Source organism: Aaosphaeria arxii (genome assembly GCF_010015735.1).
Source record: "Aaosphaeria arxii CBS 175.79 unplaced genomic scaffold BU24scaffold_3, whole genome shotgun sequence".
NCBI classification, from domain to species: domain Eukaryota; kingdom Fungi; phylum Ascomycota; class Dothideomycetes; order Pleosporales; genus Aaosphaeria; species Aaosphaeria arxii.
This window is the reverse complement of record NW_022983476.1, coordinates 2766234-2779543: the sequence shown is the minus strand read 5'-3', so window position 1 is coordinate 2779543 and position 13310 is coordinate 2766234. Positions and strand designations below refer to the sequence as shown.

Genomic DNA, 13310 nt, shown 5'->3' with positions numbered 1-13310 from the left:
GCGAAGCATGGGCGGCATGGATATTGTGTTCTTAGATTGATTGGATTCATCTACCGGTACCGGGGACGTGGAACGACAGAAGCAGGGGGAGCGGCGGAGGTTGTGTGCGTTTCTGGTGATATGTGGGGGCGCAAACAAGTCGGAGTGGTGAATGTTCAATAATCGTAATTGTCATCGTGTTTATGTGTTTCTCAAAAGGAGAAGTGGCTGTGGTCAAGTTGCATTGGTGTGCGTAGATGGCATGATTGACTGGTGCTTGTTACGTCTCGGTGGGTAAGCCCTCGTAGCTTCGGTAGCCAAATTGAGGTTTTCTAGACGGATGGGAAGTCCAACCAGACTCCATTCAATGTCGCTAGAACTTGTAGAACTCTACAAGGGATATGCCGAAGGCGGCTGACGTCCCGTAAACCCACGTGCTGTACTGCAAGCCAAAACTAGCTTTGCGACTACAGGTGCAAACTATCGGATCACAGTATGCAAAGAGCAATCGCGCCCTCAATGGCGCTTCGCTTGTCAGCTGCAATTACTTCAAGTATCCTCCTGTTCATTTTGATCAGCATTGAAATCACAATTCCAGATACAGGATTCGATTCATTTGCTTCCCTGTCAGCACGGCATGGCTGCCAATGGCTCTTTTTGAAATCATTCTCTTATCTCCGAGAGTGGTTTGCCCCGTCTCACGCTCCTTGAATGTCCAGGACACAACCTCAAGTGATGATAGGAGACTTTGACGGGCAACGTGATCCGCGTGGACTTTACGGGTTCCAAACTCCAGACTGCCATACCCCGCAAACGCCCCGGCTATGGGAGCTATAAGAAGATCCCGCAGACTAATCGTGTAGCGGCACATCAGATCGAAGGTCTCCTTGATCACTACAAGAAAGTTGGAATAATACCCTTCATAACAAGATTCAGCAGAAACAATGCCCCAGTCGATAGAGACAAACTGCATCCAAATCCTGACATACGTCAAGCGCAAACCCGCGCTTACCCCTGCGCAATTCTACGACCATTGGGAGAATGTCCATGCACCGAAGGTGATTCCATGGGCCGAGAAACACGGCATACGACGATACCAACAGGTACGCGACATCTCCTTTTTCATCTTGATCACAGCCTGCTATGTTGTATTCGGACTCATTCCTCCGCCCTCGCATGAACACTTCGTCTGCACCTAGTCCTACGTGCCCAACCGAGCCGCACTCGCCGCACTAATACGTTCCCTCGCGGAGGGTCTAGGTCCACGTCGCGTCCAAGATGGTCCCGAGCGCCGCAACTGCATCTGCGCCTAACGCCGTCAGCAAAGGCGAATTGCCCACTGAGCCTGTCGAGTTCGACGGAATTGCAATGTTCACGGTTCCGACGCTTGAGCAGTTTACAGATGCTTTCAAGGATCCGTACTATGTCAATGTGATCGAGCCAGATGAGCGGGCATTTCTCGACAAGGATGGCCCAGGCTCGGGCGTCATCGCTAGTTTCCGGGGGAGGATGTTGGATATGGTCAATGGTGGACAGAGCGCTGTTGGGAGCAGCGGTGGAAAGTATCGCGATGATTTTGATGAGTGGGAGAAGAAGAAATGAACGTAATCGATATGTCTGTTCACCCAATAATTTGTTTTTCGGGCATTGACAAAGCCATAATAATTGCAAATCATGACGACAAAGCATAATTGCACTCGCATCGTGAGGATTGTCATAGGACGTGGATGTTGTTGTTTCTACTCGAAATGTCAAATCTTGAAACAAATCGAACAGCCTCCACGGGGAACCTTCCAGTGTTATCTAACCATGATCACATTGAGACATCGTTTACAAGGGCATGCCAATGTAGCCTGATTGTACTGTGTATGAAAGTAGATGGGTGAATGCTTTCAAATCTCCCATTTCAACTTAATGTTCCAATAGGTCTGCTATGCCCAGAACTTGATCGCGTCGCCGGCATAGTTGTAGGACAAATACAGTGACTAAACTTACCATAAGAAAATGCGATACTGTTCTGAAAACAGAGAAATTGGCGCCTTCCAGACATATGGAGATCATAAGCGCAATGTCAATGTGGAGGTACCTCGTAAGATTCTATGTATTGTTAGATCGAATGCCCAGAAAATTCCATGCAGAACTTACAACCAATGAAATTATGGCATTCTTTCCCCGGAACTTCTACCATTAGATCAACGAATAGCCAGATACCACCACGGACATAGAAAGAGCCTGAATACGGTCAATACGCTGCGAAGGAAACAAGCGCTCGTTCGAACGCGCGATTGATAGTCTAGCGGCTATATCACCCCACAATGGCCTAGCGGCTTCACTTTCTGATCTCCAGCGGCACTATTTGCTCAAAGAAGCCGGACCCTGAGGATACTCCTCTCTTGATTACAATATCAGAAGACTGGTAGAACCCCAGATCAGCTACGGAGTTGCTATTAGCGGGAACCCGTATCCCCGGTTCTGTCGAATGGAGAAGGCTCCCAAATTCAAATGCAACTTCCAAAGCTGATACTTTCGTAGTCACAGTCGATCTATTCCATTGTCGTAGTATTTGATGAAATGGATGACGTCTAGCATAATAAGAAGGCATGGGCCCAATGATGCGGGGCGGGCAAACATGATTTTGGTTACCATCATCGCAAGTATATAAGCTGCTGTGGCTTTCAGTGCAGCGTAGTGTTAGTCTAGATATCTCGTCTCGAGCTCTGTGCCAAGGCAGAACCAGGTACATAAGGTCAAGATGCGGTACCTTAGCATTTTCAACTCTTTACTTTTGTATTTAACTTTGGTCACTTGCCAAAATTCAAGCATGACAATGCCTGCCCCGCCAGCTAGTACGAATGGTTCTACCTTGGTTCCTGCAGGCCAGCAGAACTATTCGGGAAACATTCCTCCTATCCCTTGGACGACTCGACCCGAGGTGTACGACCATACCGGCGCTGCTGTTCGCCATGGTCGAGCTCGAATAAATCAAATCCGCATGCACTACTACACCGCAGGCTCAGGGCCAGCTCTTCTCCTCATCCACGGCACTCCAAAAACAAGCTTCTACTGGTACAAAATCGCCCCGCTCCTAACACCGTACTTCACCATTGTCGCTCCCGATCTCCGCGGATTTGGATACACAGACAAACCACCAGCAAGCAATGGCTACGATTCTCGAACCAATGCCGACGATCTTGCCGAGTTGATGACACAACTCGGCCACGAGCAGTTCTACGTCCATGGAGAAGACCGTGGGGCAGAGTTTGCGTTCGCAGTTGCGGGTCTCTACCGGGACCGCGTGCTGAAGCTTTCCTTCTGCGAAATGCTGCTGTCCGGCGTTTCGCTCGATAAGTGGTCATACTTTACCCCAGAGAACACTCAGGCCCAGTACGAACAACGAGGAGTGTGGCAATGGCACATTCCCTTCCTATGGATGCCTAATGTTGCGGAGATGTTGATCACTGGCAAAGAGGAGGAGTTTTGGACTTTCTTTATGGAGAATGAGTGCTACAACCCTATAGCAATTGGCAGGGAGGCTATCCAGGAGTTCGTCAGGAGCTCGAAAGCGCCTGGTGGACTGAGAGGTATCTTAGAAACGTATAGGGCGACATTGGTTAACGGTATGTACTATCGGCCGCCTAACTGTATAGTTTATTGTTTGCTAACATTTGTTTACAGGTCAAGTTAATACAGAGATCAAGCAGGAGCCACTCACACTGCCAATCATGACAGTCGGTGCACCGGAATTTTTCGGCCCACTTGTCAGGGAAGAAATGCTCATGGTCGCGAATAACGTGCAGCGGAGTGCGGTCTTTGAAGAGTGTGGCCATTCGTTAGCACTCGAGGCCGAGGTCAGACTTTCGGATATGTTAATTGATTTCATGCTGGGGCAAAATCAGACCGCAAACAGCACGCAGTCGTAGAACATACAGCGAGGAAAAGTACTATAGAAGCCAATAATCCGAGAGTCTAATTATATGTATATAATAATTCTTTTCCTCATTAATGGCAATGCGTACGTTGAGGTCAGAAGCAAATGAAGTCATGACGTCAGAATACTCAAGAAACATCATGCAATGGAAGGATCATTGAGGATTGGTAGTAGATTGCTTGAATCTAAGTTTCCAAAGAAGAGACGTGGTGAAATTCTCAATATCTCCGAATTCGACATCATGAGCAACTATATGGGCTCGCGTCTTCCTCTCAGAACCAGTATCCGATCATCATCGGCTTCAAGATCTTTATAATTGCCTCGTAGCACTTTCCAATATCAGTATCCCACATTCTGATGATTACTCCGCTATGTTGGAATTACGATGATTCCTCATGCACAGCATGGAACGCCTTGAATTGGTGCAGCATTTCGCATGTCAGAAAGGGAAGTACGGCAGACTAGTCTATGGCTCCGCATATCTCGAATTATCCATCTGCACAGTGACCGAGCGAAATCGTCAATAATGTTGAAAGATTGGTGGACAAACAAACCCAATACCTAGCACTTGTAAGGCCTTCCGTGAGATACGCTAAGCGGGAACGGTACCGGGAGTGAAGATCTTCGTGCTAGCTGGCGTAAACATAAACGAAGCAGCAACAAAACTACTTGTAGTATTGGTTTTTCCACTAGGCAATTTGTAGTAGGAGTATGTCAATTGCCAAAGTAGGCAAGACTTTGGTAAGAACTTGCTACACCGCGTTCGCATCAATGTTTGCACACCAACGATGTAGTGCGATGCTGGACCAAGCAGACGTCTTCAAGTTGCACTAAGTCAATCCTGAGGGATGCACTTGCCAAATACCAACAGAATCACATCGCATTGTGCATATGGCATTGTTTGATCATTGCCATATTAAGGTCGTTGAAGGATCAGAAGGTAGTGCGTGACAGATAGGCGAGGTTGGTGGAACACGGGGAAGCATGACAGTACAGATCCCCCCTGTGAATCCTAAAGCTTATCCAGAAATCCAAAGGATGGTGAAGGTATGTACGGTGTTTCCTAGCCGCACCAAGTGACCAAATATTTGAATCAAATTTCGGTACATTGAGCCGTTTAGAAGTATAAAAAGGGCAAACCATTCGTCTCAAACACAGGACTTCATCTTAGAATTTAGCCAACACACTTCACAAGAAACAATATCTTCGATCCGCACGGAAACTCTAAGCACAATGCTCTTCTCAAAAACGTTATCCCTCTTCCTCCTAGGTGTGACATCAGTCGCAGCTCAGCAATACATTGAAGGGGTACATGACACACTTACTGCCCAACAATGGCCACTACTGATCTTGCATGCAGACTTGCGAATTGACAAACTCGGATCGATGTGGCGACAGAGGCTATTGCTACACGGGCGGATCAGGTGTATACGATGGCTGCTGTGATGTGGACTGGAAGGTAAGTTGTAGTTAAAATGCTGAATGATATGATCTAATTTTGAATATTAGTGTCCCTCGCCCGGAGGAGGCTCCTGCACGGTTAATACGGAAACTTTGGATACATGGTGTTGAGCTGGGTCATAACGATAAGAATTTTAGCTGTGGACCGAGTAACATACATTTGTTACATCAATGAGAGGTCACGTAGCTATGCATCTCGCTAGCTCTATGGTTTATCTTTGCAAAGAATAGAGTACTCCAGGCTGCGGACGCCAATATAATCCTTACCAAGAATACATGATCTTTGTTTTCAATTCTTACGTTCAATTGCTTTTGACCATTTGGTCTCCGTCAACATACCTTTCAGGTCCCCAGCCTTGCAGGCCCATCACTCTATATTTATATCCTCTAGGTCATTGCTGCTTCTGTACAACGGAAGTAAATTTCGAAGCATGAATCCATCGATTGCCAACAATCATTTAAATGATCAAATTGCAAAGATGCAGTATTTCGTTTTTGATCTATCCGTGAGGTAAATCTGTTGTGTACACCTAGCGTAACCTCTTGCAGAATCCCTTCCGGGTGATGGAATAAATTTTGCTGGAGTTCGGGTTCCCATCCGATTCATCCCACCAAAATCTGAAGAACATGATCTCCGTCATTAGCTAGAATTATTATATTTGGAAGCAAATAGAAGTATTCACCGGCTAGACCTTTCCGCTTTCGGGTTTTAGAAATCGAAACTCTATAGTTCAGCAGCAGCTTAATGCTCCCCAATGTTCGCTGTATGGCTGGGTAGGGTGCTCGGTAGTCGAAACCAAACTGCGTTTAGCGAACCTAGATCAAACACCAAGAGTCCATTTTCGTTAATCATGAATATCGACATATTTTCGGATCCGACTTTACAAAGTTTCACATTGGATAGACGCGTCAGTGGTTTTGAATGGTAGTATGGTGGAGTCAATTACGCGGCAGATACTGCTCTTGCCGATTCCATAAATTGCTGCCTGTTCATGCATCACAATGCTTTCAATGATAGTATTACGGAGACAAATGCGCGGCAGAGACGATCATTGATGATTCCTTAAATTGCTGCCTAACCAGTTGATTATATTTAAGGACTACTCTAGCCAGAGATTGTACATAGCAATCCACTTCGACACAGACATTCACGCTTCCCTTTCGCCACACTACAATATTTCCACAATGGCCATCATCGAACTCGGTCGCATGGGCGTCAAGCCCGGCTACAAAGTCATGGACGAATCCACCCCAGAAGGCAAAGTTTTGCCAACCGCCTACAATGCTGTAACTACTCTACCCGGCGGCCCAAAGGACGCTCATTGGGGGTTGGAAGTTGAAGACGAATTGAAAGTTTGGGGTTTCTTCGAGTGGAACTCAATTGAGGAACATGAGATTTTCGCGAAGAAGTAAGAGATACAGCCCTTTCAAAAACTGTAACAAAGTCTAACTCTTAATTGAAGATACGGCGTAGAAGTCGTGAAGGACTTGCCAACTGTGTTGACCCACGGCGAGTTTACAAAGCACGTCGATGTCACTCCAGCTCCAGCCCGAGCCCTTAAGTCTCCAGTGACTGAAATCATGCTTCTCTACTTTCCTTCGGACATTTCACCGGATGAGAAAGCCAAGATTTCAGCGCGCTTCCAGCAATTTGTCGAAGAAGGGTTGAACAAATGCGCCGATGTCACGAGCGTCAGCCACGGCTGGGGCGTGCAGAACGACTTTCCAGTGAGAGACGCGGCGGATGGTCAGACTGGATCTGTCTTCATCGCCTTTGTCGGCTGGCCAAGCTTTGATGCGAACACGAAGTTCCAGGAAACACATGACTTCAAGGCGCAGATAAAGTCGATCACGGACACGGAGGGGATGTTGAAGATGGCTACGTTCCATGTCCGTTGCGACAGCTCTGAGAGAGGAGTTTGAACTGCTCCATAGACATGAATTTGATCACATTTGGAGTACTCCGTATTGTGATAGTCGTACAAATAAATATTTAACCTCTCCCGCACACTATGGAACTGAATTTGTGTCCACTGCGTCATCATGTTAAACTGCGCATTTAAACTGCGCATTTCACGATGGAAATATCTACTTTAGCCACTTTCTCAGTTCAAGGACAGACTAGACGAACATTGAGGTCCTGGTGGTGATGAGAAGGCGACCTGGAAATGTGAAAAGTGGTAGCTGAGCATTCGAGAAGTCTCAAGATACGAGGATTCTGGTAATTGTCAGTCAGAAGTTTGACTTTCGATGCTGATATCTCAACTGTTTGAGAAATATTTCTGTGGTTGCAATGAATCAGTAGGTTGTGTGGAAAATTAGTCGCTACCACTCCACAGTGCCAGCGGACCCCTGATTGGACAATGCAAGTTTTGCCGGCATGCCATTCCAGCCCCCCACCCACCACAGCCTATGAAAATCTTCTGTTCTCAAGTCTTTTTTTATACCTTCATATTACACCTAATTGTTCATCTCTTCATCAAACAACCACTAGCATCGGTGGTTTAGTGGTAAAATTAGCCGTTGCCATGTGATCAATCAATTCACTTTGGTTCGATTACAGCAACTTCGGCTAGCCCCGGGTTCGATTCCCGGCCGATGCATTACTTTTTTTTGCTTTTTATAACCTATTTTTGTGGTTGTGCAGTTCTGGCATGCGAAATTGTTGTTCTTTTGCTGTTGTTGGCAGCGATGGTGGCCCAAGCGTCTTTGTTCGGGTCCTTGCATTACGAGCTACTATGTGAAGCTCCTTCCTCCTCTTAAGTATTACAACATCCTACAATTGTATAGGATTTAATTATATATTCTCCTAGCTAAAGTAAAATGCATAGCACATCTTTTTGCTTCTTGTTTTAGTTGAGGAATTAGTGTTGTAGCAGCGTCAAGCAGAGCTAGGTTCCAACAGTACCTACTAAGTTCCAAGTACCTCATACATCTTGATTTAAAGGCCAGCAGCTAGCAGGTACCTAATCAATTAAAGAATATAAAGTGTACATTATACAAATACTTGCAGGTAGGTACTTAGCTAGCAGTACTAAAGGGCTGTATCTTACTTAAGGAACCTTACATAAATAGAGCGGTGTTGTAGCGCATCCGGTCTGTTGGGATGTGGCTCGTGACGAACTAGATAGACTCTTCGTCACGAGATATTGATTATGTTAACTCACTACAGAGTAATTTTATTGTGTTAACTCACTGGGTTTTTTTAATTCCCTGGACTGCTTCTAACGCTTAGAATAATAAGGGACAATGTTTTTGTTTAACAAGAGGTGGTAGTAGGCTTGCGGATGTGTTCACACAAATCGTCAGGAAAATCTCTGCCGAAGTATATGTGTATCAATCGATGGATATCATTCCAAAACTTGGTACTTTGCTACTCTCTCCTGTCGACACAATGGCTTGGTCACAGAACATTTCAATCCTGGAAAATCGATTGTATCTACTACAACATCTCAGGTTTAATAGTATTATTATCACTATATCTATAAACTGAAGGCCGCTGAAATGCAGTAAACCCCGAGCCCAGATGTGAAACAAGAACTGTGTGGGTTCTGGTGGATTATTATCATCTTCTTCTTCTAGGCCTCTATCCTCCCGAGCCTTTCCACCCGAGGGTGTGTGACTCGAGTGTGTGATAATATAGTGTGCCTAAATACTCAACAAGTGAACAGTCGCCTCCTTGGGCCTACTGATCAAATTTAAAATACAAGTGTCGTAAACTTCGCTTTCGGTGCCATTCAATGGAATATGACAATCAGGGAGACATTTATATTGTCTTAATTTCTTGATATGCCGTATAAGTCTTGATGGTGGAGCTTTGCTCGATGATGATGTATGGATAACTTCATGATACCAGTTCGCTGTGAGAGCTGGCTCGAACGACAGTTATGCAAGATTGGGGTAAATGCTTTTGCGCTAGTATATGCATTGATGGAAAGGAACATCGATGCTGTATGATGAATGGGTTCCGAGTGATGGGTAGCCTAGGTATCGCGAAATGCGATTTTGTTCCAAGGGACGTGGGGGATATTGAACCCTTGTTGAGCCTCCTATATACCTTCATTGAACTCCACATGAGTCTGCGCAGGTCGGTGGGGAGCCGTCTCAATGTAGGTTGGACACTCCCGCGAGGATAATTAATTTGAGGTGAAGACGAAGGGTACCATCAGGGCATCGTCTTGGGCGACGCTTCAATTGTTGGCCCAATGCTAATGGATGTTGTGGTATCCCCGGCTCCGATTGTGCGCATGTTTAAATGACGCTCAATGTTGGTCAACTCCCTGCCACGGTCTTCGCTATTGTCTCGACTCCCCACAAGAGAATGTCTCTAGTAGAACTCAGACCTTATAGGTAGGCCATGCTAGAGCTTCGAAGGTGAAACGTCGGCACTACGAAGACATTTGTTCATCGTTTGGTAGTGGTGTGCAATGTGTTCCATAAATATGACGAATTCTTCAGCCAAGGATTTCATTGAGTCGTTCACTGAGTCCCGGAGTCCCTGGCTCGGTTCCTGGCGTTGTGACCTGAGGCACCAGATCCTTCATCATGTTGACGAGATCCACGGCTCTGAAGGGCTTTTGCATGACTCGATCCTGTACGAAGATTAGCAATTAAATCGCGTCTTTCAAGACAAAAAACTTACGGCTCCAGCATCCATGGCGGTCATGATCTGCTCTTGTCTGACATTGGCAGTCACTGCAATAATTGGCAGAGGTTCAGGTAACTTTCCATCATGCTGCTTCTTTCGGATCTCCCGCATTGCGCTTAATCCGTCAAGAACGGGCATCTCCAGGTCCATGAGAACAACGTCAAAGCTCGACTTCTCCAAGGTATTCAAAGCCTCGAGGCCATGGTTCGCTACTTCCACGGTACATCCAGCTTTGCGGAGCTGCTTGCCGAGTACCTTTTGGTTAATAAGGTTATCTTCGACGAGAAGAACGTGGAGTTGCTGTTGGTCTTCGGTTCCGCTACTCTGCTGCATGAGCTCGCTCAATGTCTGAGGCTTCCTTTCGACTCTCCGCGTCTTTACGTAGAAGCCGAATGTAGAGCCCTCACCAGGCGAGGATGACACCCCTATCTCACCACCCTGCTTTTCGGATAATTCTTTTGAGATGAACAGACCCAGCCCACTGCCTCCGTACTTCACATGTGTGCGCACGTTGGCTTGCCCAAACCGCTCGAATATCTTGTGTATTTCCTTTCCCTTTAGGCCGATGCCGGTATCCTTGACCATGAAGGTGAGGAAGACTTCTTCTCCATGTCCCCATTCTGAATTTGCGGTAACATCGCAGAAGTCTTTCGATTTATCAGCCCAAAACATATCCGAAGGGAAAAGGTTGCGTGGTTCGAAAAGGGAGGCGCCGTAGCGAATAGATATACGAGGTTCCGACGTGGTCTTGACGAATTTTATCGCGTTCGTGAGGAGGTTAATGAAGATCTGGGTGACGCGGGAAGGATCTAGGTACAGGTAATCTACCGATGCCTGGAAGATCGATGGATCTGCTTTGATATCGTAACGAATGCCGTTAGATTTCAATTCGGCTTCGAAAATCGCTACAATGGAGTTGATTAACTTTGCAGGTTTTACTGCGCTTGGTGTTATCGACAAAAGCATAGAATCTAGTTTGCTGAGCGTTAGGACATCGTCAATAATGCGCTTCTGGTGGTGTGCGCATTCCATGATGATATTTGCCGAGGAAACGTTCTCCTTCAATACGTCCAGGTATTGCTGTGGGGTATCGGCCGTCTTTGATTGGTACTCCTCTAAAGAATTACTGATACCGTCGGCGCAATGCACAATCGCGCTTAAGGGATTGCGCATTTCGTGAGACACTACATCGATGAAAGCCTCTTGCTGCCTCTTGGCCTCTCTTGCCTCGGCAGCCAGTCTAGCTTGGAATGTTTGCGCCCATTTGAGCTTGCTGATGTCCGTGGCGCATGCCATTATGGATTTGACTTGCCCATCCTCTCTGTATGGGAATGCAAGCACCTGGATCTGTGCGGGTTCGGGATCTCCTACAGGAGAGGTGTACAATCGCTTCAGTCGAAGTTCGACCGATACATGATGATTTGCGCCCTTCACAAGGCTTTCCCAAACTTCTTTAGCTGTGGGTTTATCCTCCTCTATGAAGACATCGAAAAAGGCCAATTTTTCCAGTTGTTCCTGTGCCGTCGTCCCGCAGAGGCTATAATAGTGGTCGTTCGCCCATAACATGTTTCCATCCAGTGAGATGTGGACCATTCCAACGGAAGCATGCTCGATGAGATGACGCAATTTGGTGTCGCTGAAAGCAAGATCATTCTCCAGCTGCTGTTGGCGCATCTGTGCTTCCTCTGCATTCACAGCAGCCACTATGATGCTGGACACCATGCGCGAAAGATCCTTTAGAAACTGCTGGCACTCATCGTCGAAGGGCCGACAAGGATTCGTGCCCACGATTAGGTATCCGAAGGATCGAGAACCGCTTATTATAGGAAGCACGGCGATCTTATTCGAAGGTGAGCCGAACCCTCGCCAGGAAATCGAACCAAAACGTTCATCATAGTCTATTATGCGTATGCTTGAGCCAGCAAGCCGACAATCGGGAATGATTCCTTCGTCGCTGTCAATACTTTGCCCGTCTACGAGTAGATTGTGACCCTGAGGAAGACCGATTTGCCCTCTTAGGCGCAATGTGGTAGGTCCATTGGTGGTGTCAGTTTCGTACAACATCGCCAATGGAATATCGTTTCCGTTTGTTTCGAGGGTTTTCAGGATATGGTCACACGCGCGGTCTGGTTGGAAGTCGGGCACAGAAGCCATTCGATTCAGCATCATCGTCCGCCGCTCGGCCAGTCGCTGGCTCGTGACCTCGAATAATGAGTTGTAGAAGCCTTCAGGTTTGTTGGTAGGACCACTGCTCATGGGAACGAAATTGCCATTGAAGAATGCCCTGATCAAGTTAGTACAACAGACCAGATATGTCCTTGCCCTAATCATACTCTTCGCGCCATCCTTTCCTCTCGACCATCAGCGACACAGCCGAAGAATAGTCCACGCCCCTACCGGTTTCGGCAGCTTTATCGAAATATTCCTTGATATACGGCCATAGGTCTGGATATCCTTCGATGAAAGGCGAGCCCATGAGTTTCGGGTGCGCCTGGGCGGACAGAGGCATGTAGGCTTCATTGTAGATGGCTACGTAGTCGGGGCCCCTACGTTTGCAAGGTCAGATTGTTTCTTCCACATTCGAGAAGACGTTGAGCCTACCCACCACCATAAACATGCAGCTCGAGAGTCTGCAAGGACTAAGCGCGTGAATAGTCGCAGGGTGGAATCCCACGTCTCCAATGGGCCCAGCTTGGTTCGCGACCAATCAGTCGATCTGAAGAAACGGACATGGTCCGTTTGGGGAAGATCCTCAGTCCAATCGTAGGGTTCTTTGGCCCCCAGCGCTCCTGTGGGTGGTGGGAGAGCAGCTGTAAGTTCACCAGTCTCGGGAGGCGGGGTGGGCATGTCGTGCATCGTTATACGACTCTGCAGCAGCAAGGAGGGCTACTCGAGGACGGGGTAAGGGGGTCGGTGTGGCAGCATGGCTGCAGTTGGAATTGCAAGTTGTAAGTGCAAAAGAGCACGTTGGCCTGGGGTATATGACATGACATGTCTTCTTTTTTAGTTTTGGGCGAGCAGCACCCCTCCCGATCAATCGACTCCACTCTGGCGTAGCGAGGGCAAGTATGTGTGCCTGGTCCTGGTTGCTCACTGGGTTTGACTGCACCTTGAAAGCGTGGATGCGCCGCGAATCGTGCCGGGAAATCGACCTGGCGGATCCGAATCAAGCGCTTGGGGGATCACGTGCAATGAACCAGTTGTATGCACGCGCGTATCTGAGAGTGTCCTGCTCTGCATTCCTCTCTGTCGTTGTCTTCTAGCGTTCGACTTTCGTCTCTAAAACTTCGGAGA

General features: G+C 47.2%; 4 protein-coding genes and 1 non-coding gene across 5 annotated transcripts; 4 read left to right on the top strand and 1 right to left on the bottom strand.

Moving 5' to 3' along the window:
- The first annotated feature begins 957 nt into the window (after positions 1-957).
- On the top strand, positions 958-1676 carry BU24DRAFT_420878 (uncharacterized protein). Its single transcript, XM_033527580.1, has one exon. It carries the CDS (start codon positions 1258-1260, stop codon positions 1579-1581), a length of 324 nt encoding a protein of 107 aa, XP_033386162.1. The 5' UTR covers positions 958-1257; the 3' UTR covers positions 1582-1676.
- Positions 1677-2800: 1124 nt separating this feature from the next.
- BU24DRAFT_479021 (soluble epoxide hydrolase) lies at positions 2801-3899 on the top strand (the record flags this gene model as incomplete). Its single annotated transcript, XM_033533058.1, has 3 exons — positions 2801-2845; positions 2912-3596; positions 3655-3899. 3 exons carry the CDS (start codon positions 2801-2803, stop codon positions 3897-3899), a joined length of 975 nt encoding a protein of 324 aa, XP_033386161.1.
- A 2488-nt stretch (positions 3900-6387) lies between these two features.
- Positions 6388-7375, top strand: BU24DRAFT_490913 (uncharacterized protein). Its single transcript, XM_033533745.1, has 2 exons — positions 6388-6777; positions 6832-7375. The coding sequence occupies exons 1-2, from the start codon at positions 6554-6556 to the stop codon at positions 7289-7291; spliced, it is 684 nt and encodes a 227-aa protein (XP_033386160.1). The 5' UTR covers positions 6388-6553; the 3' UTR covers positions 7292-7375.
- A 486-nt stretch (positions 7376-7861) lies between these two features.
- On the top strand, positions 7862-7971 carry BU24DRAFT_t28. The gene has a single exon. It is a non-coding gene; the product is annotated as a tRNA-Gly (tRNA).
- A 1692-nt stretch (positions 7972-9663) lies between these two features.
- Positions 9664-13207, bottom strand: BU24DRAFT_160109 (uncharacterized protein). Its single transcript, XM_033521367.1, has 4 exons — positions 12622-13207; positions 12350-12562; positions 10011-12300; positions 9664-9960 (listed from the first exon to the last, which is right to left on the bottom strand). The coding sequence occupies exons 1-4, from the start codon at positions 12870-12872 to the stop codon at positions 9823-9825; spliced, it is 2892 nt and encodes a 963-aa protein (XP_033386159.1). The 5' UTR covers positions 12873-13207; the 3' UTR covers positions 9664-9822.
- Positions 13208-13310: the final 103 nt, after the last annotated feature.